The sequence below is a fragment of the Camelus dromedarius genome, chromosome 2 (assembly GCF_036321535.1).
Source record: "Camelus dromedarius isolate mCamDro1 chromosome 2, mCamDro1.pat, whole genome shotgun sequence".
In the NCBI taxonomy this organism is placed as follows: domain Eukaryota; kingdom Metazoa; phylum Chordata; class Mammalia; order Artiodactyla; family Camelidae; genus Camelus; species Camelus dromedarius.
Window position 1 is genome coordinate 29923884 of NC_087437.1, and position 24368 is coordinate 29948251.

At 44.7% G+C, this 24368-nt stretch overlaps 1 protein-coding gene and 1 long non-coding RNA gene across 4 annotated transcripts in view; one reads left to right on the forward strand and one right to left on the reverse strand.

The window, feature by feature from the left end:
* ARHGEF26 (Rho guanine nucleotide exchange factor 26) overlaps positions 1-21598 on the forward strand; it is a 117565-nt gene extending 95967 nt beyond the window's left edge. For all 3 annotated transcript variants that reach the window (XM_010986550.3, XM_010986559.3, XM_031449537.2), the window contains 4 exons: positions 6936-7145; positions 17589-17656; positions 18904-19008; positions 19505-21598. In XM_010986550.3, the coding sequence (XP_010984852.1) occupies positions 6936-7145; positions 17589-17656; positions 18904-19008; positions 19505-19647 (526 nt within the window). In that variant the 3' untranslated portion in view covers positions 19648-21598. The remainder of the gene's footprint in view (positions 1-6935; positions 7146-17588; positions 17657-18903; positions 19009-19504) is intronic.
* LOC135322633 (uncharacterized) lies at positions 3149-5820 on the reverse strand. Its single transcript, XR_010383306.1, has 2 exons — positions 3717-5820; positions 3149-3540 (listed from the first exon to the last, which is right to left on the reverse strand). It is a non-coding gene; the product is annotated as an uncharacterized LOC135322633 (long non-coding RNA).
* Positions 21599-24368: the final 2770 nt, after the last annotated feature.

Sequence of the window (24368 nt, forward strand, 5' to 3'; positions counted from 1 at the left end):
TTGTATTTGCCTTGAAGGAAAGAAGGAAGAATCTCTTTGATCTGATAAAGCCTCATGGACTCATGTGAATCCACCCACTGGGAGACTGGCAGAGTCATTATGAACCCCTGAGAGAAAAGCAAGAGGGTCTAGGAATGACCATAAAAAAGGATGACTTGGAACTATTCCAGAAGGCACTAGAAGAGGAAGATAGAGTTTCAGGATGTCACGGGTGCTCACCCACATCAGATTCTGTAGATGCCAAGAAGGGTAGTGGTGACATCAGGTCATTGGATTTGGTAGGGTGTCGGGTTGCCATGACTCTGGGGAGCAGTTTTGCTGGCATGTGGGCACAAGGGTGTGAGAAAATACAGACAGCTGCTAGCTTGGGAGACAGCTAGCAGCTGTCTTGTCCCAGCAGATTCAGGTAAAGGTTTTATTCAGGACAGGGAAGCTGCTGGGTGAGTGTTTTAAACAAAGCCAATGGAAAGGGAGCTACTAAACAGGTAAAAAAAATACCACTCAACAACAGATGCAGAAAATCACTGTTTTGTTTTGGATAATCCTTGATAGCATCTCTTTTCAGTTTAACTCTTTTACAAAAGGAATATGTGGACGTTCTCCTTGCAGTTGGTCAGATTTTGGCTCTAAAAGAAAGTTCCGGAACAATGCCAAGGTGGAAGGTGAGACAGCTCACAGTTAGGGCTGAGAAGCAGGGGGTGTGGAATTGCTGGCTTTACAGTCTAGCTGTTCCCCTCGCTTCCCCCATCTCCATCTCTGCTTTCATACCCCTGGTTCCATCGTGGTCAACTAGCCTATTTCTCATTCCTGGTCATCCTATGTACCTGAGATGTTTGCTCATAAGGGCACAGGTAGGAGCTCTTCCTAAGGTATTTGCATGTGTAGCCCTGGCCACGAGGCAGGTGCTAATGGGTCTGTGACCCCCAGAAAGACCTGTCCCATCACCACCTCTTCTTCTTGACTCTTATACCCAGAGCTTGGGTCCAAGGAAATGCCCTGGTTTACAGAGTAAGACTAGGATTCAACTTTAAAAAGATTTTTCAGACGTTTCCCCAGATGTCCCAATATTATTTGCTGACTAACCCATCAGTATCCCACAGCTCTGAAATGTCACCTATATCATGTACTACATTCTCATGTGTGTTGGAGGTCAGTGTTCTGTTCCACTAATCCATCTGTCAGCAAATGCCTATCAGTCTCAGTCTTTGAATTACTGTAGCTTTAAAATACGTTTTTAATGTATCATATGGCTAGTTCACTGTCGTTCTTTTTCACAATCTTTCTGTTCTTACGTGTTTATTTTTCTGCATATTTTAGAATCAGCTTGACCATTTCCCATTCTAGCTGCTCCCCCAAACCCTGTTTGTATTTTCAGTAAGATTGTGTTAAAATTGTATATTAATTTAGGAAGAATGGTTATCTCTATAATATCGAACTTTTCTAGCCATTCAGACCTTCTAAAGTATTTGAAGCCTGTCTTCATATAGAAGGAATTTAAATTTAATCCTAAATATTTTGTACTAAGATGACTTCTTCCACTGTATTTTCTGAGTGTTACTCATTCATGTATAGAGAAGCCTTTTTTTTTTTTTAACCCAACCATTTCAGTGAGTTCACTCACACCTTGTAGTATTCTCAGTGATGTTATCTGCCCATAATCAGTTGTTTGTAGGGCAAAAAAGATTCCATTGCCCAAGAGTCACTTCACCTGTACCCACACGCATCCACAGACACCTGGAATGATGACAGTCTTCACATCTATGCATTTATTATTTAAATTTTTTTACCTTGAATTGAGAAATATTTCAAACATACAGAAAATTATCAGACATCAGCATGCCTGTCATCCAGGTTTACCAGGTATTAATTTTTGCTACATCGCTGTCGTCAGAGCTCTTTTTAAACAAATCCCTGATGTAATACTGCAGATACACCTAAAACCTCTCCACCACCATCCCCTTCATCCCGCTCCTTCCCAGCGTGAGTCCTGTGCTGAGCTTGGCGTCTGCCATGCTGCACTCACACCTGCATGTGTCCACAGGCTGCCTTGCTGTTCTAAAAGCGTATGTATGTTGTATGCAGCTGTCAGAGTTGTCCTGATTTAAAAGTAATCAATATACGCCCATTATGAAAAATTCCAACCTTTATAGAAACTTCTGGGTGAGGAAGTCAAAAGTGTTCCATAATAATCACTTGAAGAAGTCCACTCTTCACAAAAAGGTGGACCATTTTCCAGCCCATGCTGCCAGGTTGCATGGAGGGAACCAAATGCTGGCTGAGCTGCTCAACAGAAGAATGCCTTCCAGGGACGAGTGAGCGAGGGATTTATTTATCACCATACCCTGTTCTCTGGGATAGTTTTTTGTTTTTTTTTTTTTATCTTGTTAAAAAAAGAAAAGAAAGGAATCTCAACAAATGTTACTAGGACATTAAGTGGGTTTCGACAGGGAGACCCATCGCTGTCTACACCGCAGAGCAGCTGACTGGTAGGGAGAGGAGCCGCTGGTAACTGAGCGCGCACAGGACAATCAGAGGAAGTGGACATATAAACTTCGCCGTGTGAGGAAAGGTGGCTTTTCCATTTGCCTCTTTCTGAGCAGTTTAACTTCCTAATTACATGATCCAAATTGTTCCCAAGACTATGTAAACCATATGTTTGTTAAATGGTGGAAACAAACACGGGAAAGTCTGATTAGCATCAGCTTCCCTCAGGAAAGGGGTCAGTTCCCAGCCCGGCTGAGCTTGCTTTGTGCTTACTGGGCACGGGTGGCTGGCGGAGGCAGGGACGCGGTTTGAAAGCGCTGCGTCTGACTGTGGCTTCTCCCCTTTACCTTCTGCTTAAGCATGTATTTTAACAGTTACCCTGCTGTATTAACCTGAGAGACAGAGTAGGGGCTGCTGACATTAGGAGAATGGATTTCATTCAGTATTTTGCGGATTCAGAGAGGAGAAAAATACTGTTTTGAACCTTTATGAGATTAAGCATGTAGGTGTATGTGAGTGAGTGTGTGTGTGTGTGTGTGTGTGTGTGTGTGTGTGTGTGTGTGTGTGAGCATGAACATTCTAGCAAGAGTGAGCTCCTCCTCAGTTCTATCCCATTGGGTTTGAAGAACAGCTGAAGATAATCAACATACTTGACAACGTTCAGTGAAATCAAGTTTTTTTCTATTAAATTCATTAAAGGAGTAGAGAAGTTGTAGACATTACTTATTACATAATGAAGCAGTTCACAGGTCTGCATAAAATCATGATGTTGGGTGACACTACTGAGTCAGTTAAAAAAAAAAAACACAGCAAACTTGTTTCCTGCGTCGTATTTTGGATACAGAAGTCAGAACAGTGGGAACATTCAGTGTTCAGGCAGATCCAGTGACCCAGATGTGCAGATGTGTGGAAACTGGTACCTTGAGTGAACTTACGTAGCTATAAATCAGGTAGGTGGCTGCTCTTCTTCATCCCAGCTGGACGTGTGAGAGGACAACAGGCAGGAACTGGGTCAAACGGTCACCCTCGTTCTTAATGGCGTTGTAGTTGTCATGCCTTACGAGAACAGTGAAAAAACATTCTGTTCATTTGTCTGCTTGTTCTGTCTCTAGTTACCCGCCAAAGACAAAGATTTAATGCATCACTGAAACACACTAGCTGGTATTGTTTGTATTTAGGCAAATACTGGGGGAAACATGAACTCTGAAAATTAAGAGGAAAAAAAGACTTACCTTGTTTATTCATATTCATTTACTTTAGTTTCCTGTGAACCCTTGGTCTTGAATTCCATTGGGGTAATAGAAGTGAAAACCACTTAATGGTGAAGACTTTTTGAATATGAGTCATCTTGAGTGATGGCTCTATAGCGTGTAGATTTCTTTGCCTTTTATTTCTTTGGGAATACAGAGAATACGTATGCAGTGTCACTGCTGAGAGCACTGCCTAACTACCTCATGTGCACAACATTTGGGAGCCTGGATTTCTCTGGCTGAAGCAGAATTATTTTTAACTGGAAATAGGTAACTTTAACTTAAAGTTTAACTTTAAGTAAAACTGGTGAGTTGGATCAAGAGTAACTCGGAGGTGCAGACGGAGGACAGTAACAAAGAGGTCCTCATTCATCTGGTTTTCCCTCCTGTTCTTGATGCTGAGGTTTTGCTTTTTTTTTTTTTTTTGGTTTTATCCTGAGTCCTGGGCTATTACATCTCTGTCTGAGATATCTAGACACTGTTAAAATCTTCACCTCTGTATGGTCTGGCCACGCAGGATGGCTGTCCTCTTGCTCTCTACACGGCCCCTGCTGGACCAGTCCCTGCTTCACTTCGTCTTACTCACATGAGTGTGCTCACCTCCTGCCCCAGCTGGTAACTGATCTTGTCTTAGGCCAGAACGGCTCCACCTGCTCGTTTATTAAAGGGAAACATCTGCCCTCATGATGGTTGTTAACCTGAGGGGCTGTGAGGGATGTGCCCCAGCTGCTGGTTTCCCAGATAAGACACGAGCCTGCCTGATGTCATTTCCCCCTATGAATAGCCCCTTCTTCTCGCCTTAGCACCAAAGACTGCTGTCGTGTCCTGCCTGCCGTCTGCAGTCCAGGCTGGAGTGTTGCTCCCGGACCCTTCTGAATGCTTGAGACCCCCTTGCCAATAAACCACTGACGTCTCTGGGCTCTCTCTTGGGGCTCGAGGCCGGGCCGCTACGAGGCTTGCAGGCCTGCGAGGTGCAGCCCAGTACTTGCTCTGTCAAACTCTGCTTAGCTTCTGGTAAACATGGTCTTTTAAAAATATAACATTACTTGTTTGTAAAGGGTATTACCCTGCTTCCTCCTTTTATAAAAATCTCATGGACTTTGAGCCTTATTTTGATATGAGATATATTTTATATATTCTGAATGCAGTTGTGCTGGCCTGTAGGCAGTCTGAGGAGAGCTTTGGAAATGCTCTTGCCATGAGAACTTTCAGTTAATACAGATTATTACCCTAGCAACAAATAGGCTTGACCAAAAGGCAGTATTTTGCTTTTATAGATAATATAACTGTTTCCCGGTTTGGGGAGGTGGAGGGGGGAATCTGTCAAACTAAATTTTTAAAAAGATTATATAAAGTTTTTAAAAGAGTTACAAGGGAGTGGCTGACAGGCAGATGCCACCACTGAATTTAAAAAAAAGTCTAATAAATCTTGAGTAAAATGGCCTATTCTGAAATTCCTAGTAGAAGTGAGCACAAGGATTTTTCTTTTCTCTTAGCTCCCCTGAGATCATACATTTGCATTATTATCAAGTAAGGTAATTATCCAGTACTGTTCCTAGAATATGTTAGAATGTATTGCATGGTCATTCCTTTATCCAGTGGTTACTACTGAGCTCTGCCATGTTCAGCTGTGAGGGTGCAGATGCAGAATAGAGGGGAGCTGCGTCTAACCAGGGATGGGATTTGCCAAGATGAGTATGTGTGCAAGGAGTGATTATTACTAGGTGTCAACAAATTCAAGTTGGATGATTTAGTAAGCATGAATGAGAGACATGAAGGGTTTAAGGGTGGAGAGACAGGTGGTGGAGTCCGTGGGTTGTAGGAATGGGGGTTAACGTTGTTGGGGTTGAGGTTTAGAACAGGTGAGTCAGAGAGACTGGCGGTGCTGGTTAGATGGTGGTGTTTGACGAGGATTACAGGCAGGTGGTGACGATGAGGTCAGTCACCGGAGAAGAGGGACGTCAAGGAACTGAGAGGCCAGGTAATGGAAGGATCTGCTACGTGGAAATTCAAGAAAGTAGTAGTGCTGGAGACAGTAAGCCAGCAGCTAAACTCATGAGTGAGGATAAGGCAGGATCCAGGGGTCTGGAGCTGACTGTGATGGTGGGCTGGAGACTGATGGCATCATTTCTAGCTGAGGACTGTCTGGGAGGAGGAAGCGATCATTGTCTGGAAGAAGTAATGAGACTCAAGCAGGCAGAGAGCCTTCAGCAGAGGCTGTGTTCTCTAGGAAGAGCCAAGTTTCTGTTAAGGCAAGAAGGTTTAAAGGGAGAATTTGGAGATGAGAATGTGGATTTAGAAGAGTTTGCTGGATTCCCTGAGCGAGGTGCATTTCTGGAGGATGCAGTGGAAGGACTCAGCACCCAGCCGAGGGGCTCAGGGAGATGGGGCCAGATCAGGCTCACTCACAGTGCTATGGGGTGAGCGTGCCTCCAGGGGAAGGAAGAATACCCGGGGGTCTTGGGCGGAAGCAGGTGGTGAGGCTGTGCCCGTGGGAGAGAAGGGTGGGGTGGGCATCTTGCCAGAAGCACGCAGACCTCCGGGGCTCTTCTCCCCTCTTGGGTCTGGTGGTTCGGAGGCTGGGAGTGCAGCCTCATTACCCAGAGTGTGAGGAGGTTTGAGACGCCCTCTTTACCCTGCGGACAGAGGTAAGACTGGGGAAGCGTAACTGTCCCAGCGTTACCACGATGTGTGCGTGTCTCACTTGTTATAACAATCTCAGGATGATGTAAGATGAAACCTAGAGGGTTTAATCATTGTTTTTAATACTGCTTTTATACTTAAGATACAACTTAGTGTATCACGGAAGAACAGTAATTAATAGGTTTAATTTTGGAGGGTTATATTGATTCATAATCAGATATAATTCAAAATCCAATTCCTATTTTATTTATTTTTTAAAGACTTTTTTTTGGAGGGGGGAAGGTAATTAGGTTTATTTTATTTTTACTTATTTATTATTTTATTTGTTTATTCTAACAGAGGTACTGGGAATTGAACGCAAGACCTCATGAATGCTAAGCACACACTCTACCACTGAGCTACACCCTCCCCTCTCCAATTCCTGTTTTAAAATAAATCACTCCCTCCCTGTCCTCCTTCCCTCCCTCACCACCTTCCCAAAAATGTGACTTGAAAAATGACAGTGTCACAGCCTTGACCCCTGAATTACACGTGTTCTTTCTCCCCTTCTCTTTACAGTGAAGAAAGTTACAATGTCAATGATTATTCTTTAAGAGATCAGCTACTGGTGGAGTACTGTGACAGTGAGGAGCTTAATTCTTCTCCAGGGAAGAACAGTTCGACGATGCTGTATTCCAGACAGAACTCTGCCATTCACCTCTTCACGCTGACGGTCCTTAGTAACCACGCGAACGAGAGAGTGGAGATGCTGCTGGGAGCTGAGACGCAGTAAGTAATGCCAGGAGAGGTTTCAGAATCTCTGCTCTGGGGCTTCCCTACCCAGTTACCCGTGGTCCACAGACTCCCTGAAAGCTGGAAACAGTACCTCCTACTTGGTTTTTTGTTGAATGCCTGTTACACACCAAACATAGAGTTGGGTGCTTTATACGGATGCTCGTCTTTTCCTTGTGATGCTCTCACGTCCTGAGAGGTGGACAGTGTTATTTTTGTCCCCATGAATCCTGATGGATGCATTGGACTTCAGGTAGTGTGGTTTTATGTTTAAAAGTGGCTTAAACATAATTTTATTTTAATCATTGATAAAAATATGACCCAGGAGCCCTAGGAATATGACTTACTGCTAGTTTGATTCTAGGCCATAAGTTTTCTCAGCCATGGAGTTGAAGTCATTTTTCAGTCATCTACTGTCAACCAGACAGCAAAGAGCCCAGTGATTTCTGTCCAGAGATCCTCAGTTTGGGGAAACATGTTGGTGAATCCTCTTTCCCATCCAGCGTTTATGCAGAGGCAGAACAGTCATCGTGTCTGTACTGCAAACCAGTTAGTACGCAGTCTGTCCTCACACGCGATGAACGGAAGGGGGCTTAAATTTCAAGGCCACCCTCCCGATTTTGTTGACTTAAAGATGGTTGACCAACTTGTTTGGAAACCAGAAACCTGCTCTTAGAACACTTAACATAGGCAGGTGTTATGGTGGGTCAGAGGGTGGGCAGTGGAGGGAAAGGAGAAGTTCCCTAATTCCTGGTCCTCTGAGGCTCCTACACCATCTCCCACCTGTGTCCCCGCGCTTCCCACAGGGTGTGATTAAAATAGATCAGCCGCTGGTCAGTAACAACTCTCAGACTGCAACAAAATCCTAGCGAAAGTCAACACGAAGAGAGGATCTTCACTTTTTTAAGAGTATTTTAACAGGGTCCCTGGATCATTGAAGAGAGACAGAAAAAAAGGCACCACATACAACTAAATGGTCGGTTCATGTTTTTGGCCACTAGAAGTAGCTTTTCAAAGGGGTGAAGAACACCTAGAGGGCTGGTGGATAGGAAGCTATTTGAGATTTAAAAACAGCCAAAAGGGAGTATTCCAAATGCACGTGAGAGCTCACTGATGGAATGAATAAGAAAAGGAGTGTCATCCTATGTGTCTGTTTGTAAAACAAAGAAATGCCTCTTCCTCAGGTCCCAGAATTCTTCTAGAAAGCTGACGGGAAGCCCTGCCACATTCCAAGGATGCTCCTCCTTGTTTGCCCCGGGGAGGGCACCTTAGGGGGAGGGGTGGTCTGTGCAGGAGACACACCCAGGACAGGGCTGAGGAAGGCATTTCTTCGACTCTAAAGATGATTAAACCCCTTGGCTGTGAAGACAGATAGACTTCCTCTGTTTGGGGAAGCCGCTATTGAAAAAGAGAACTGAGTGTCTCTGAGCTTTGGATCTTAAAGGATTTTAAGGATGAAAAAGTCTTAAACACTTTGGAGATTAGCACTTGCCCAGACATTCTAGACAATTCTCAGAAAGAGATTTTCTTTTGTCCTTGTTAGTAGGGGAGAAAGTGTTGTTGGTTTCACTTTGTGTTTTCTTTTTCTCGGTGTTTATCAGGATTGTTTGTTCTTTAAAACATATCAGCATAACTTTTCCTGACTGTCTCATCCATGATTTATGTAATCTCTGCCGCTGGTTTCCGAGATTATTCCAGGAGAGTAGGCAGTAAACCGGCGGGTCCAGCTCTTTCTACACTGAGGCTCCATCTGTCTTCCTGGGACGTTCTGTAGCCTTTGTTCCACCCTCTTGTTTGATCTTGCGTGGACTGAATGCATGTTCATTTCCTCAGTCAGACACGTTCTCAGAATGTCTGGTTATGTCACCCATAAACCCGTAGGGATGACTCATATTTGTCGTTCTTTAATTAATAGCAAGAGAACATTCCAGAAGGGGCAGAGGGGCAGCTGTCTCGGGTACGGAAGGAGTGACTCTGTCACTCCCCTCCCCACCACTAACTTAGTTACAGTCGGAAAGGAAATAAATGGACAAATACTTTTAAACATACAAGGCATTAAATATCACTGGTGTTGAAAGAAAATATATGACAGCCAAGATGCACTTTGCTCAAAAAAAAAAAAAACTGAGCTGTTTAAAAGTCGAGCAAATTGTTCTGTGCTGTATTTGGAAATGCGCAGGTCAGCCCTGGGCTACCTGGTTTTGAGTAATCAGTTCTGGTCCAGGTAGAATGTTTTCTTTGCTTCTGAGATTTGCAAAATGTATAGGTGACTTTTTTAGCTTTTCTCTCTTTCATGGTTTATGTGGTTAAAATGGTCTGCTAGCAATCTAGTTGAGAACAAGGTTTTTCACCATCACTCTGGCTTTGAGTAATTGCAGAATCTCAGACCAGTGGCGTACATTCTTTGGCTACATTGTGTGAAAAAGAGTGGGGTTCAAAGCTAAATATTTACCTTGTTTGAAAACCTGTTCTTAGCAGAGGCCATGTGAGGATACACGGAATGGAAAATCAGCAGTAGGAAGAGTGCAGCTGTTGTGCACAGACATGCAGCTATCACAGGGCAGTGAAACCGGAAGAGCAGAGCGGTAGCTCTGATCACATTAATGATGCAGAGACACTCACCAAAATGAAATGGGGCAAATGCTTTGTGAGCCTCTGGGACATGCCAGGCACTGAGCCAGCTACAGAACCTGAGGGAGGGACCCTGGGTGTGTCTCCAGGCAGAGCTTCAGAGCTTCAGCATCTGAGGAAGGTGACTGTACACCTTGGTTTCTTCGGGACCAATGTTGTATTTGTTGTTCTGTCAAAATAAGAATAGCACCTACAACTCTGACTCTCAAAAGCGTCTTGAGACAGTAATGTATGTGTATGACCCTAATTAGAGTGTGTAGTCCATCCAGCTCCCTCGGTTTTTCCCCAGATGTGAGATGAGACTCACGAAAGTGAAGTGATTTGCCTAAAGTCACACAGGAAGTGAGTTACTGCCAAAGGTGGGACTAAACTTGACCCTCCTGAATCCAGTGTTCTGACAGCAAATTTTAGAGCTTCTTACCGAGAAGCTGCTAGCCAGGGGACTGTTCCACCCCTACCCTGCTGCTCAACTTGGCCTGTTCTGGCTCTGGAAGGGAAACTCCAGGAAGCCACTTGCTATTAAATGTGAGAAACTACTAAAACACGCAGTTTTGTTTTTTTTTTTTAAGTCCACAGACTAAATATCTGGGGGTGATATTTAGGGCATCATATGGTTTGGAAGATTTTATAACAGAATAGGTGAACAGATGTTGCATCCCCCGAATTATTTTCCACTTGAAACTTCCTTATTTTTTGCTCCTGTGCCTGTGTTTTTCCCACTGCCTGGAATGCCATTCTCAGAACTCCCTGAATTACCAAATGTCTCATTCTCAGAGCTCTCGCTGTCTTTCCTCTGCAAGGAAACCCCTCGGTGCTGCTCCTGGTGATCTTGCCCCTGAGAATTCCGAGTGTCTGCTGTGCGTACCACTCCTGTTAGTTCACTTTTCTCCCCACGTTTGCTGTCTCCCCCGCCCTCTGCTGCACTGCTCCGAGCCCGCCCCCCACCTCTAAGTCTCTCCTTCCCTTTACAGCTGCCCTTCTCGAGAGAGTAGCTTTCACGTCTCCCTGTTAACTCCGTGAATTCTAGTTGAGTACTTGTATCCTTTCAGGTGCCGTTCTAAGTGCTGGGATGTGGCAGTGGACAGACAGTAGAGACTGGGTCCCGCCCTCTGGGGGCTTCTGTTCCAGGGAAGAACTTATGTCTGTGTGCCCAGAGTGAGCTGGGACATGGGAAAGCATTTCTTCTTCATCCAATTTTAAAAGTAAGTGCAGTGGAGACAGTAAAGCCAGGTGATGTATTCACAGTGAACGTTAAGTCCTAGAGGTGGGGATACGTTCTCTGAATTAGCTGGGGCAGGAAGACTTCTCTGAGGTTATATTTGTACTGAGCCCTGAGTGACTGACTGGAAGGAGTCCACCTGTGAAAAAGTGCGGGCAGTGGTCCAGGCAGAGGGCACAAGTGCTAAACTCCTAGGGAAACGAGTTCGAGGCCGTCAAACTTGGCTTGAGCATAGTGAGAGTGCCTACGTCAGAACAAGCCAGGGAGAGGGTATGTGATGGAGGGGCTGATGGAGCCAGAGTGTTTCAGCAGAGCTACTCCAGTGTGGTCTGTGGGCTACCAGTCCTCAACCGTTACTGGCTTGGCTTGAGGGACACAGTTAAAAATATATAGCAATTTGACATTTCTGCAGCACCAAAGCATGTGACTGTTTTAACAGTCACTCATTTTTATTTTGGAGCAGGGGTAGGAAAGGGGTGAGGACCAGTTCTTCACCCCAGATATTTTGAGGAGCACAGGTTTAGAGCCTCACAGGCCAGAGTGGGGAGTTCCATGGAAGATTGGTGTGGAGGCAGGAAGTTTCAGTGGGGAAGGCAGTTAGGGTCCTGTTGCGTCAGTCCAGGGGCATCCTGATGGTGGCGTGGGCTGTGGTCTGCTGGAGGAAACATTACATTGTGGAGGCAGAGACAATAAGACCAACTTACAGATTGGATGAGTTGAGGTGGCTGTGGGTGAGAGAAAAGAATCGATGATGCTTTGGGTTTTTGGCTTGAGCAGTGGACGCCGTCCATCGAGGTCTTCCTTAACTGTCTTCAGTATGGGCTCTTCCTCTGCCACCCAGTGGAGGGCGCTCTGTCAGAAGATGGGCAGTGGCTTCCTGGGTACCGTACCCTGCTGTCCGGTCTTCCTGTTTTTACCTCTAATGTCGTTTAATTTTCTTGGCCATCCAGCTCTCTCAGGCTAACTAACCCCCTTTGGAGATTTTATCTGTGCGCTCTTCATTTTGCTCTCACGTGGAACCATTCCTCTTCACTGTCCCTTCAGAAATGCAGCCTGCCTAGAACCAGTCATCACCATGACCCGCTGCTTTCCCTGACACACGCATTTCTGTAAATGGTACCCTCGGTGCTATTTCAAGTTATCCAGTCTGGAGAATTGGTGTCATTTCCAATGCTCCTGGATCTGAACAAATCCATCCTGGACTGGTTCTTCCCATAGGAAAGTCTTTTGCATCTTTCCACGTGTTTCCCTCCCCCTGCCTTCTTCCAGGACATCCCATATATCCTTTATCTTTTGAACCACCCTCATAGCCATCTAACCTTTCTCCTCTCCAGTCAATTCTGCACCGTTTTATTACTCATCTCCACACTCAGCTCCAGTTTTGTCCTTGTCTCACTTTCTACAAAGTAGGTTCCCAATAAGTCTTTTTGGAATTGCCTCACAGTTAATATAATTAGCTTTTCTGTATCCATGGCAAGGTAGACTAGTAGCCACATGTAGGGAAATCCTGCTTCCTGAGCCATCTCTGTTCATTGTTGTGCTGCTAGAACAAGCTTTATCTAAATTCCACTTGTTTTTCAGCCTTTCTATTAAGGATGTGGTTAAGCTTTTTCTAGGATGTAAGTCTAAGCCATGCTGTGTTATATCTATTTGTTCGTTAAAGATCTTAAGTCATTGTATTGTTAGGGAGACAGTAGTCTGTGAAAAATACAGAAGCTCATCCTTTAAAAAAGGACAAAGGAAGAATGTTTTACTGCTGTCACTTCTTTTCCCTCTGGCCTTTCAAGAGGACCGCTGGAGCCCAAGAGCCCCCTTTGTCTGCCTTCATTAAAATGAAGCCCAGACAGCTGCAGCTGGCACCGAGCGAGGCTGCGGCAAGTGGCGTCCTTGGCCTCCTGCGTCCGCCGTGGAATGTGGATGGCATTTGGGTCCAGCCTGTGCAGGGGTGAGGCATCAGGACGTGTTCAGCAATGAACTGCAGACTTTCTTCGGCCATTAGATTTAGTTTTAGGATATAATCACCTGAAACTGTAATCAAAGATCCTTTTCAAAATTTCTCTCTCCCAGAATGAACTAAAAGCCTAATGGATGTGGCTGGTCCTGTCAGCCATTCAGCGCACCCATTCCTGGGCCTCCTGATAAAGGGGCATTGTTTGCAGGCTGTCTTTTGTGCTCTTCCTGCCTCTGTTAATGATTCAATTACCAGGAAGTAAAGAGGATGGAATAAAATTGTAGATAATACATCTGACATACTCTTGAGACTTCATCCTTTAAGGAAAATCCACAATGTAGAGATGAAAATTTATGTGGAAAAAACGTATTACAGGAATCTACGTCGAATACTCTACATTTGTACAGTGCCTTTAAAAAGATTTAATCTTTTGTGATCCTCGTCACTGACTCCAATAAAAGGAGGGCAGGTGATGGAGTGGTCTTTCTTCAGGGAAACAGGTAATTACCCACTTGAGGTTAATGCCAGGTTCTGGACCAGACTAGGTCTCATGAGCTGTTGGAGATGATAAAGAAGAAACAATTGACTTAATTATGCAACGTGTCACAGAAACTCAATTCTAAAACTCTTAGTGGGCTAGGGGAACTATTTTGCTTTGGCTGGATTTTTTTAATCAGTCACTGCCGCTGGTGTTTAGCTTTCTCAGGGTTTGTCGCACAGCATCCTCCAGGACTTTTTTTTACCTTGTGGGTTTCCTTTCATGGGTCAGTTTATTGAACTGGACGTGTGAGAGAGCAAGCAAAACCCAGTGTCTCCACAATCTTAGGAAGGCTCAGAGGACTTTCTGTCCCCAGTGACCATGGGTATAGGAGTTTCAAAAGGAACCACGGGTAAATTTGCAGGCTGTGAGGAGGAGCACAGAAGGTACCTGGTCAAACGCCATTTTTAGAAGGATAAAAGGAAGGTTAAACAGCAGCTGAGATCTCTTGGCTACTATGGAAAAACCAGGGAGACCCCCTCATCGGGGAAGCCCTGGGTGGGCGTTCGTCCCCTTCAGTCTTACCCGCCGTCCTGCCTCACGGTTCCAAAGCCTGCTTTCCACTTTCTCAGTCTGTATCTATCTTTTCTAGCAGATGCCTGTAATTCAGTGAGAAGTCCGATTTGGCTGTCTCTTCGATCTGTGCGCAATTAAGTCTAAACCTCCTGTGCTTACTTACTCATTCGAGGGACGGGACAAGGTGCTATGACAGCTCGCTCCTGAGCAGGGAACTGCAGATGCAGCATTTCCTGCCACGCACAGAGAAGGCTGCGTTTCCAGCTGTTTATGTTAAAAGGGTCTCTTCTCAACCCAGCTTCCTTTCTCTCTCAGTTGAGTGGGTTTTATGTAGAGGGTCCATCCTGCACTGCACGATGTATTGGATTTTGCGTGTGTTTTCTGCTCTGTCTGCTCCTTCACAGTGAGGGCTGTGAAGAGTAAGAGACCCCGTTGTACTCACTTGGCAACCCCAGCCTAGCACGGGGCTGCCGCAGGGACTCAGTGAACGGTGGATGAGGGAAGGCGGGTCCGGAGCGCCCTGGAAGCCGATGTGCCCCGGGTCGCCGTTAGTGCCGCCTCGCTGACTCTGTCGCTTCGTTTGGGCAGAGGGAAATCTCAGTGAACTGGGCGTCGGGTGGATGGTGAATTCGTGTTGACTGTCTCATACTGTCCCTGAAGAAAATAGCTGGCTTCGCGTGAGCCCTGGGCTTGATACCTAAGTTTAATAATGGGTACGTCTACGCCCTGGTTTTGTTGTTGTTGTTCTTAGAGTTCCATTTTATGCGGAGCGAGTCTCCTCCCTGCTTTAGAGATGCCGTGCTTTCTGCCTCTCGATGGGAGGGAGCTCCTTGGCACGGCTCTCGGAAGCCCCGGGTAATGTCGTGCGGTTTTGATGGCATCTAAGAGGGGGTGGGACTGATTCAATTGAAGCCATTTCAAGAAGCGGCTCCTTTCAGCCAGGCAACAAGGAGTGTCTTGTTCTGTCCTCTGGAGTCCCTGTGAGGGGCCGCCGTGTCTAAGGGATGCTGTTAGCTTCCAGGCAGCATGCCACAGGAGCGAAAGATTTCATCTGGACTTCTGGAAGCTGGCTGCGGGGTGAGGCCCCCGCTAAAACCGGCCACTCAGTGCCAGAGACGTTCCACGGCCGGGGGGTCCCACATGCAGGACGGCGGCAGGGCCGTGTAAAGACGCCGAGGTCAGCCCAAGATGAGTCTGACGTGTTGGGTACCGCATACAGAGACGCACAGGGCTCTTGTTAGGTTACTCTCGGCAAACAGCTCTTCATCCTTAAGATACTGTTTAGTTTTCAATTGCCTCTGTGCTTTGGGAATTCTAGTTGAGCCTGAATTTAAAAAGAGATCTTACCCAACAGAGAGATATCAAAGATTTAAGTGTTTGCTTGGGATTATTTTAAAGGAGGTTGTGCTTCTTGTTCTTATAAACCATCCTAAAGCCCTTTGTCCTGTATCAGGGAGAGAGTTTTTAAAAGCAAGATGGTGTCATCAGTTTCTGTGTAAACTGTGTGTATTACTCCTTGACACACCAGCTCCACCAGGGCCCATCCCCATTTTCTTTTAAATAAGTCTGTCTTGCAGCAGACTGCAGCTTCCGCCCTTCCTGCCTTCCCTCGTTATTTTGTAAGCACCTGCTAGGGGACACTACATCACTGAGTCACTGATCTCCAGCTGCCTGGCTTATATTCTGATCTTACCACTTAGCAGTTTTACAATGAGCAGTATTCCAGACTTGAGCTTTGTCCTCTAAAAAGGGTAGAAATAATAAAGGTAATATTTTCAAGATTGTTGTAAAGATTAGATGGTACTTGCCAAATACAAAAAAGTATGGTACCTCGCACATACGTGTTCCCTAATACTATTTACAAGACCCAGTTTCTGCCCTTGGGGAGTTTATGGCCCAATCAGAGAAACAGACAAGGTGATAAAAGATTGGGGATAATGAGTGGGAATCTTATCAGAGGTCAGCATTTATTGAACTTCTGTTGTGCGCAGGCAGTGTTCTAGAGGTAGTGCGGTGAACTGAGTAGGTAAGATGCCTGCCTTCAGGAGGCCCACAGCTGCCCAGCGTGTGACAGAGCTGTGCAGAGGGGAGCGTGGGGACAGGAGCATCAGGAAGGGTTGGGGACGGCAGTGCGAGTCACGCATCAGATGCCATCTGGAGGTGAGGTTTGTGTTCTCAATACTGAGTGGATATGGTGAACAAAAGCAGCCAGGTGCAAAAGCACACAGTATTGTAGGATTCCATTTTCATCGAGTACAAGATTGGAAGAACTTGTGTATATGGTGGAAGTCAGAACAGCGGTGGCCTTGGCGGGTGGTTACTGGATGGACAGGCACAAAAGGGAACCTCCTGGCACGTCTGTATCTTGATCTGTGGCATGGGTATGTGGGTTTCCCTAAATACTCAGATCTGTATGCATTGTAGCACAGTGCTTTAAAATAAAACAATTTGAGATGGTGATGGTGAGTGGGCAGAGCTTGCTAAAAACGGAGAGAAGGTTGTCCTTGAGAGTGAGAAGAACAAATAGGAAAGATGTGAAACAGTGGGAGGCGTTCCCGACTGTAAGAAGTCTGCTTTGCCTGCGTGGAAGGACGGGTGCACGTCAGGGCGTGAAGATGGGGTGACAGAGAGACGCATCTCTCAGCTGCAGGCCGTTACCAGGGGTAAAGGCACCCCTTCTTACGGAGGTGGAGTGGCAGGGCAGACACTGACCTTGGTTTGGATAGTTAATCTCGGAACTTCCTCCTTCAGACGGGCTCCTAGGAAGCCTACAGGAAATGATGGATGTCAAGTGCTGTATGTGCCGTGTATGGGTTTAATAAATGCTTCTTTAAAGATTTAAAGTGTGTACGTGTGTGTATGGTTTAGTTAATCGCAGTCCTAATGCTTCCAAATCAGAAACTCGGGGTTACTGTATTACGGAATAGTGCTTGCTTATCTGAACCTTTAATCCTTTTGTTAAATAATTACTCTGTTTCATGTAATTATAGCTGAATATTGTATAAAAAGTCTTGGTTTTGTCCCTTAAATTTTTTTGGCTGTAGTCACTAAACCATTTTAAGTATCTGAGAACAGTCAGTCAAAGAAAGTCTGTTTCAATAAGGTTTGTATTTGGCAATACTAGTTGTATGAGTAATGAAAGAACTTTAAATGTCAGGTTTCTCTTTTCAAAAATGGTTTGAATTTGGAGGAAAGGGAAAGGAAGAAGTGGAGAGAGACTTAGGATTTTTTTTTTAAATGAAATTTACTTTTCTGAAATGTTAAACATGAGATTGTGAGTAGTAAATCTTTTTGTGATTATGTTATTGTAATCAGCTCTTTATTACATGTTAAATTGTCATATGAGAAATTCCATTTAATCCCAAGGCAAATTCATTTAGAATTGTTTGACAGTGACTCATTTGGGGCCTATTTTAGATCGCTCAGATTATCATTTTTAAGTAACTCTTACCCTTGTTTTGAAGGCCAGCCGCTTACCTCTCTAGAAACTCTCCCGTTTTGGAGGAATGCCTTGGCATTCTCAAACATACTTCATTCTGTGTCTGAGCACCTTGAGTCTCAACTGGCCGTGTCCTTTGTGTTTAGGAGTGAGCGGGCCCGCTGGATAACCGCCCTAGGACACAGCAGTGGGAAGCAGCCTCCAGATCGAACCTGTAAGTACCTGGAGGGCCATCCACTCTGGAACGTGGAGGGGCTCTGCCCCCTGCTGGACACTAGTGGACACATTATTATTAATGGTTAACCATCACCATCCCTGCTTTGTGAGTTTCCTCCAAGGTTTCCTTCCTGCTGCCCTGCAGCAGCACTGGCTGCTCCCCATCTGGAAGTCAAAGGGTCTGGCTTCCAAGGTGCAGTTCTCTGCTGTGTGAACGTGGCAGATCACTGCATAGCCTTCCTGAGCCTCAAAAATCACCTGCAAGTCAGGTGCATCCTTACCTACAACACGGGGTTATTACAGTGAAGGTTAAGTTAAATTGACATTGAAGGCCCCACTTGTTCTGGAAAGCTCTTAAATCTCCAGCTGTTTGCTCATGGGCAACAGTAGCATGTTTAAACCTCCATACTGATGGTCTGAGTCTAAGCTGAAATATACTTTTAACCTTCAAGAAAATTACCCTTTCTTTTGACCTTTTTTATTCAAGTAACATTTTAAAAAAATTGTATTAACAGTAAAGGGTGCTGTCATGTGCTGTGCACCTGAACTTTGATGTGCTGCTGCTCTGGATGATTCTAGCTGGAAGGCCAAGTCCAGAGAATCAGGGCAGCAGAACTGGATATCCTGGAAGACTCAAAAATCAGCTTTAAGTTCAGAGTCAAAGCTAAAGTGATTGGTTTGAAAGTTCCCTAGAATCAAGTTTCATATTAAAAAAAAAAAAGTAATAACTCAGGTCAGCCAGTAGCAAGTCACTGAAGTTAAGGTTGAGCATTTGGGGGAAAGTCTAAAGTGTGTGTTTTCTAACTTCCGGTTGGAGCGCCTTTTATTTCTAAACTTCTTCGACAGCTTTCACATGCTGCTGCTGTTGGGCTGGGGGAGTGCCCTGGACAAGAGCCAGGAGAACTGGATATATCATTTTTGATTTTATCCTCAGTTGCATGGCCTTGCCACATTACCAAATCTGTCTTGCCTGTTTCCCCAATGCACAAGGGCTGTTTTCGAGGGGATTCATGTATCATAAAAGGCCTCTTTTGATTCGATTCTGAGCTCCTAAAATTCTAAAGCTATTAGCCAAGTAAGGGAGTTCCTGGAAAAGATTTTCTGCTTCTTTTCAGAAACCTACCGTGTTTCTATCTGTGCCTGGCTCTGAATTGCACAGGGGGAAAAAAAAGTGAATGCAAACTATTGATTTGTACCTGTCTTGCTCTTCCTCTGCTAGTTTATCCTGTCCCTTTTCCCCCGCAGCACTGACCCAGGTGGAAATCATTAGATCGTTTACTGCCAAGCAGCCAGATGAGCTCTCCCTGCAGGTGGCAGATGTGGTCCTCATTTATCAACGTGTCAGCGATGGTGAGTGGGAGCGTTCTTAGGGGCGCTGGTGGTCCAGCGTGCAGGGCCTCATTTTGTCCTCAGTGCTCAGGTCCCTAGCCCTTCAGTTTTCTCACAGGCATCTGCCTCTCCTTTATACTTTATTGCATCTAAATATTTTTGAACAGGATGCAGCCACATGGTTTCATATTCAGAGGGACCCATGAAAAGTTTTCCTTCTTTCGCACTCTCCCAGTGACCAAGTTCTCATCTCCAGAAGCTCTTCCTTCCTCTCTTTAAAAAAAAAGTCATTGACTTGCTACCCACAGCATCATCCCTTGCGACAGCTCGGCCCCAGTTCACACGGTCTCCCAGCTGACTCACTACAGGCTCTCTCATCACTTTGCATTATCCATGGACCCAACCTGGGGCAGGATGCTGCTGTTGAAACGTGCTCATATCCTCCTCCCTTGGAGCTGGTAAGTCAAGATTCATCTAAATACTTGGTGCTCCATGAGGACTCTGCTCTTCCTTGCAGGCTGGTATGAAGGGGAGAGACTGCGAGATGGAGAAAGGGGCTGGTTTCCTATGGAATGTGCCAAGGAGATAACATGCCAAGCTACCATTGATAAGAATGTGGAAAGAATGGGACGTTTGCTGGGACTGGAGACCAACGTGTAGCCTCTCCCATGGTATTTAGTTACTGCACATTTGCACTACATGGTGGGCTGGTTGGTTCAGGGCTGTTTTTAATTTTAACACAGCCTATTTGTTAAAAGAATGGAAACACTTGCCTTTAAGCTTGCCAGGTGGTCCTGTTCTCTCAGAGGAACAGCTACTGGATCCAGGTAGCCAAACTCAGTTTGTGCACAGCGCTCCTTTTGCAGAAGGTAAACAGGACAGCTGAGCTGTCCACTTCAGGGGTCAGGCAGCCTCAGCTCCTGGTCTTACCATGTTCTGGCATAAAAACAAAACGTATGTAAGACGCTGTGTCCTGGTTTTCTCCAGCTTCACTTCACCCCTTTCAACATCGCCTTCATGTGGTTCTTCCAGTGTTACCAGGGTTTTATGTCTTTAAGGAATGCCCACTTTTGTAAATATTTTCTGCCTCATATTTCAGACCTGATCCTAATGCTGTCTTCATTTCAGGAGGAACTGGTAGAGTTCTCAAGGTGAGCTAAGTTTTTCTAAATCTTTCCCCGGGAAAGGGGAATTGACACTTGAATTTTTGCTGCCTCTTTCCTCATTAGAAGGGAAAGTATGGAGTCTTTAAGATTTTTTTTAAATCCATCTCACCCAATATTGGTCTTAGATAAGTATAGCCTAATAAAAACTAAGCTACTCTAACAACATAGAATTTAGATGGTTCATGCATGTGAGAAAATCCTAAATCTAGGACAGAGGTTCTACTTTTAAATAGTCCCCAATGAGCTGGTAAACTGACATGAGGCTGATTTGCCTTCAATAACGCAAGGTTTTTGACTGTTCTCCCATTTCCAAAAGGAAATTGGCTGAAACACACTTTTAACAATTTAATGATCTCAAGGAAGATAAATTGGGCCTTAAAAAGTATCAAGCCAGCATGGTACCTAAATGAAACATAACATTTTGACCTTAATGGAAACTCCGTATCTTAATGGCAGGTGTCTGCAGAACTTTATTTCTCCCACTAGTGCCAGGAGAGAGAAAAGTCATTGTAATAGTACGTACATTTCATAAGGAGGGAATGCGGGTTTGGGAGACTTAGGGAGATGGAGTGATGGTTCCTGGCAGCTACGTTCCCTCTCTGGCTACTCCGTTCTCTTCCACAGAGGGGGGCAAACCTGGCAGAGGAGGGTACATCAGTCAGGGACTCAGAGCCACATGTGACACGCCCCAGATGCTGTCTGCCAGCCAGTTACCTGCTTGTGAGTAACGTGGCAGAAGGGAAGTGAGTGTGCCGGGCTCGCATGCTCTGTCCCGTCACCACAGCACTGAGCCCACGAGGGGGGCACCTGTGGCCTCCTCCCTGGATTGCTCTTCTTTACCTGTGCACACATTTCTGAGCTCCTTGAGGTCTGGGTCAGTCCGTCAGTGAAGAACAGCAGTGGACACATAGCAAGCGAGGTCTCGGGGCTGGTAAAACAAGAACTCTTGTCTCCTCTTTGATGTCAGGCCTTTTAGAGGAAAGGCTAACAAGTTATAATCTGTGATGTCATTTAGGAAGGAAGGTAAATGTGTTGCTTGCAAAAGGATCATTTTGTATTATTTTTGCTAACAGCCTGTTGAAACTAAAAAGCAGTTATGCGAATCCTGTGAATTAATTTATAAGTAGAGATGTTACACAGTTCTGGAAATATGTGCATCTTATAAGTCAAAGCCTATTTGGCAAGCAGGTTAGTACTGTTGTTAGATGAAGTGTTTTACGGCAGGTATTAACACTGTGTTCCCTTCTGCCGTGAACTGTCGTTTTTACATGACACAGTATTGTTTTTCAAACCTAGTTGTTTCTATGAATAGCTTCTCTGAACTGTACAATGACTTCATTCAGTGACCTGTGGAGAACAAAAATACTCATTTGTGTCCCAATGAATTGAGACTGCTTGTACACTTTTGGCAAATATTTGAATTTATAAAGACTTTGTATATACTTGTTCTTTTGTGCTGGTGTGACTTAATTTGCTGTAGGATGTGTACATTTAAGTATATAGTTGGCTGAATTTTTGGCCAAATCAGAGCCCTACTCAAAAGGTGTCTGTAGCTAACACTGAAGGTGTCTGATCTTTCCTCTATGGATTCATGCTGGCCTTAGGAGCCTGGAGCATTTTTAAGAACTGGGCCAAGCTGTTTCTTCTCATAGTTTTCACAGAACTGCATGACTGAATAGCTTACCTCAAATAGTTCATAAGCACCTGACTGCTGCCGACCCCTGCACGACACCCCCTCACTGACCCCGGCCGCCCAGCACCTGGACCGGGTGCTCGTGCATCTTGGTGGAGGACAGAGAATGACTCCTCCTGCATTAATTTCTTTCCTGCATAACTAACACGTTTCCACACACTCAGTGGCTTAAAACAACACTCATTTATGATCTCACAGTTCTGATGGCTTGGCTGGATTCTCTGCTGAGAGTCTGAAAAGGCTGAAATCGGACTGTTGGTTTGACTGCTTTCAAGCTCACACCTGACTCGCAGAGTTCTGGCTGAGGCCCGTTTCCTTGCTGGCTGCTGTGCCAGGGGGACTGGAGGGGCTCGTGGCTTCCAGGGACTGGAATTCATCGCCATGTGGCTCCTTCCATCTTCGAGGCAGCAGTGGCATGCTGAATCCCTCTCATGCTTGGACTCTCTCACTTCACCTTATGCTACCAGCTGGAGAAAACTCTGCTTTTAAAGAACTCATGTAGTCACATTAGACCCACAGGATAACCTCCTTTATGAGCTCAATGAACTGATTTGGGTCCCTAATTAGATGTGTAAAATCCCTTCGCCATGCAATTAATGCAATCACAGATTCAACACCAAGGAAGAGATCATGGGATCATCTTAGATTTCTGCCTACCACACCCTCTGTAAAACCTTAAAATGCTATTTAGTTACCCAACATCTCTTGCAGCTAAAATAGAGCCATGTGATAGGGTACATAATCAATGGCCTCTTTGTTGGATTGTCACTCACGCCAGTGACGGAAGAGGAGAGATACAGGGACTGTCATCTCTGGAAGTAGCAGGATGCATCCTCCTCTTTGGTCCATCATCCTCCGTCCCAAATTACTGGACTTTGGGAAGCAGCAGAGAGGCAGCGTTATTTGGATCTGCAATACTAAATAACACAGGTCAGAGTTTAGTGCCTACCATAATCTTTGTGTGAGCTGAGTCCCCCAGGGCTTCCTCTCAAGTGAAGAGATGACCCTAGAGGACCTCAAGCCTCACTCTTCGCGGTTCTAGCACATCGGAGTCTAGACGGAAGGAAACAAAACCTCACTCTGGAAGAAGCTACCATCACCTTAGTTCTGTTATTTCCGAAAAACAAATTCTCAAATGAAAGGTTCAGCAAAAATACTTTGAGACACAACATCTGCATACAGAAGACAAAACAAAAAAAAAACTGATACACTTACAGGGACTCGAGAGTGAAATCATTAGACGATAAAATAATCGCTACATTTATGGAGATAAAAGCCAAACTTTAAAATGCAATATAGAACTAACAACTATAAGAAGTGACAGAAAAAAAAAAAACAAAAACCCCAACTAGAAATTATGGAAGTGGGTTTAACACCAGATTTGGTAGTTCAGAGATACTGTAAACTGGAAAAGAGGCTAGAATAAACCCACAGGAAGCATGGAGAGAAGGCAAGGACTGAACTGTGGAGTCTCAGAGGAGAGGGGGAGAGGGAGCTTTGGCAGGGGGTCTGTGTCTTTCTAACCCTGCTCTGACCAGCCGTGGATGCAGGCTGTCTCCAGAAAGTGAAGTGACCCCCTTCACCTGAGGACAAGTCCCACAGAAAGCTGATGAGTGATGGCTGTCACATGGTTACACTTCCAGTCCACTGGCCCTGATAGAAGGCCTGGGCAGAAAGTCACAACGTTCACTACATGTAGCTATGTCAATATTAGATAAAAAGAGTCTTAAAAGGCATGACTAGAGACAGAGAGAGCCTACAGAATGATGAAAGTTTCATTTAACAAGGAACACAACAATTCTAAATATATTCTTCTAATAACATAGTTTCAATATACATAAAAGTTGGCAGAAATGAAAAATTAAATCCAAAGTCATAGCATGAGACTTTAACACATCTTTCTCATTTGATAGGAAAGACAGATAAAAGTGTAGAAGTAGATAAAAATCAGAGGAAGTAGATCTGAAGGACAACAATAGGCATAAAAAAGGACATGCTGCTGCAGTTTCAGCATGTACATTCTTTTCAAGCACAGACTATTTACAACATTTGACTATTTCCTGGGTCATAAAACAAGTTTCAACAATTTTAAAGAACCGAAGTTATACAGAGTGAGATCTTTGATTACAACATAAGTTGGAAATCAATAACAAAAATTAAGAAATATCTAAACTTTAACCTAAATGTAAGGTGCAAAACTGTGAAACTATCTAAACTTAAACCTAAATGTAAGGTGCAAAACTGTGAAACTCCTAGAAGATAACACAGGAGAAAATCTAGGTGCTCTTGGGTTTGGAGATGACTTTTCAAATATAACAGCAAAGACATGATCGATGAAAAAAAATTGATAAATTGAACTTCATTAAAAGATAGGAGAATAAAATAGACAATCCACAGAGGAGAAGGAAATCTTGCAAAATGTATCTGATAACAGGATCAGCATCCACAATATACAAAGAACTTTTAAAACTCAGTAATTAGAAAACAAACAACCCAGTTAAATCACCAAGGAACTACTCTAT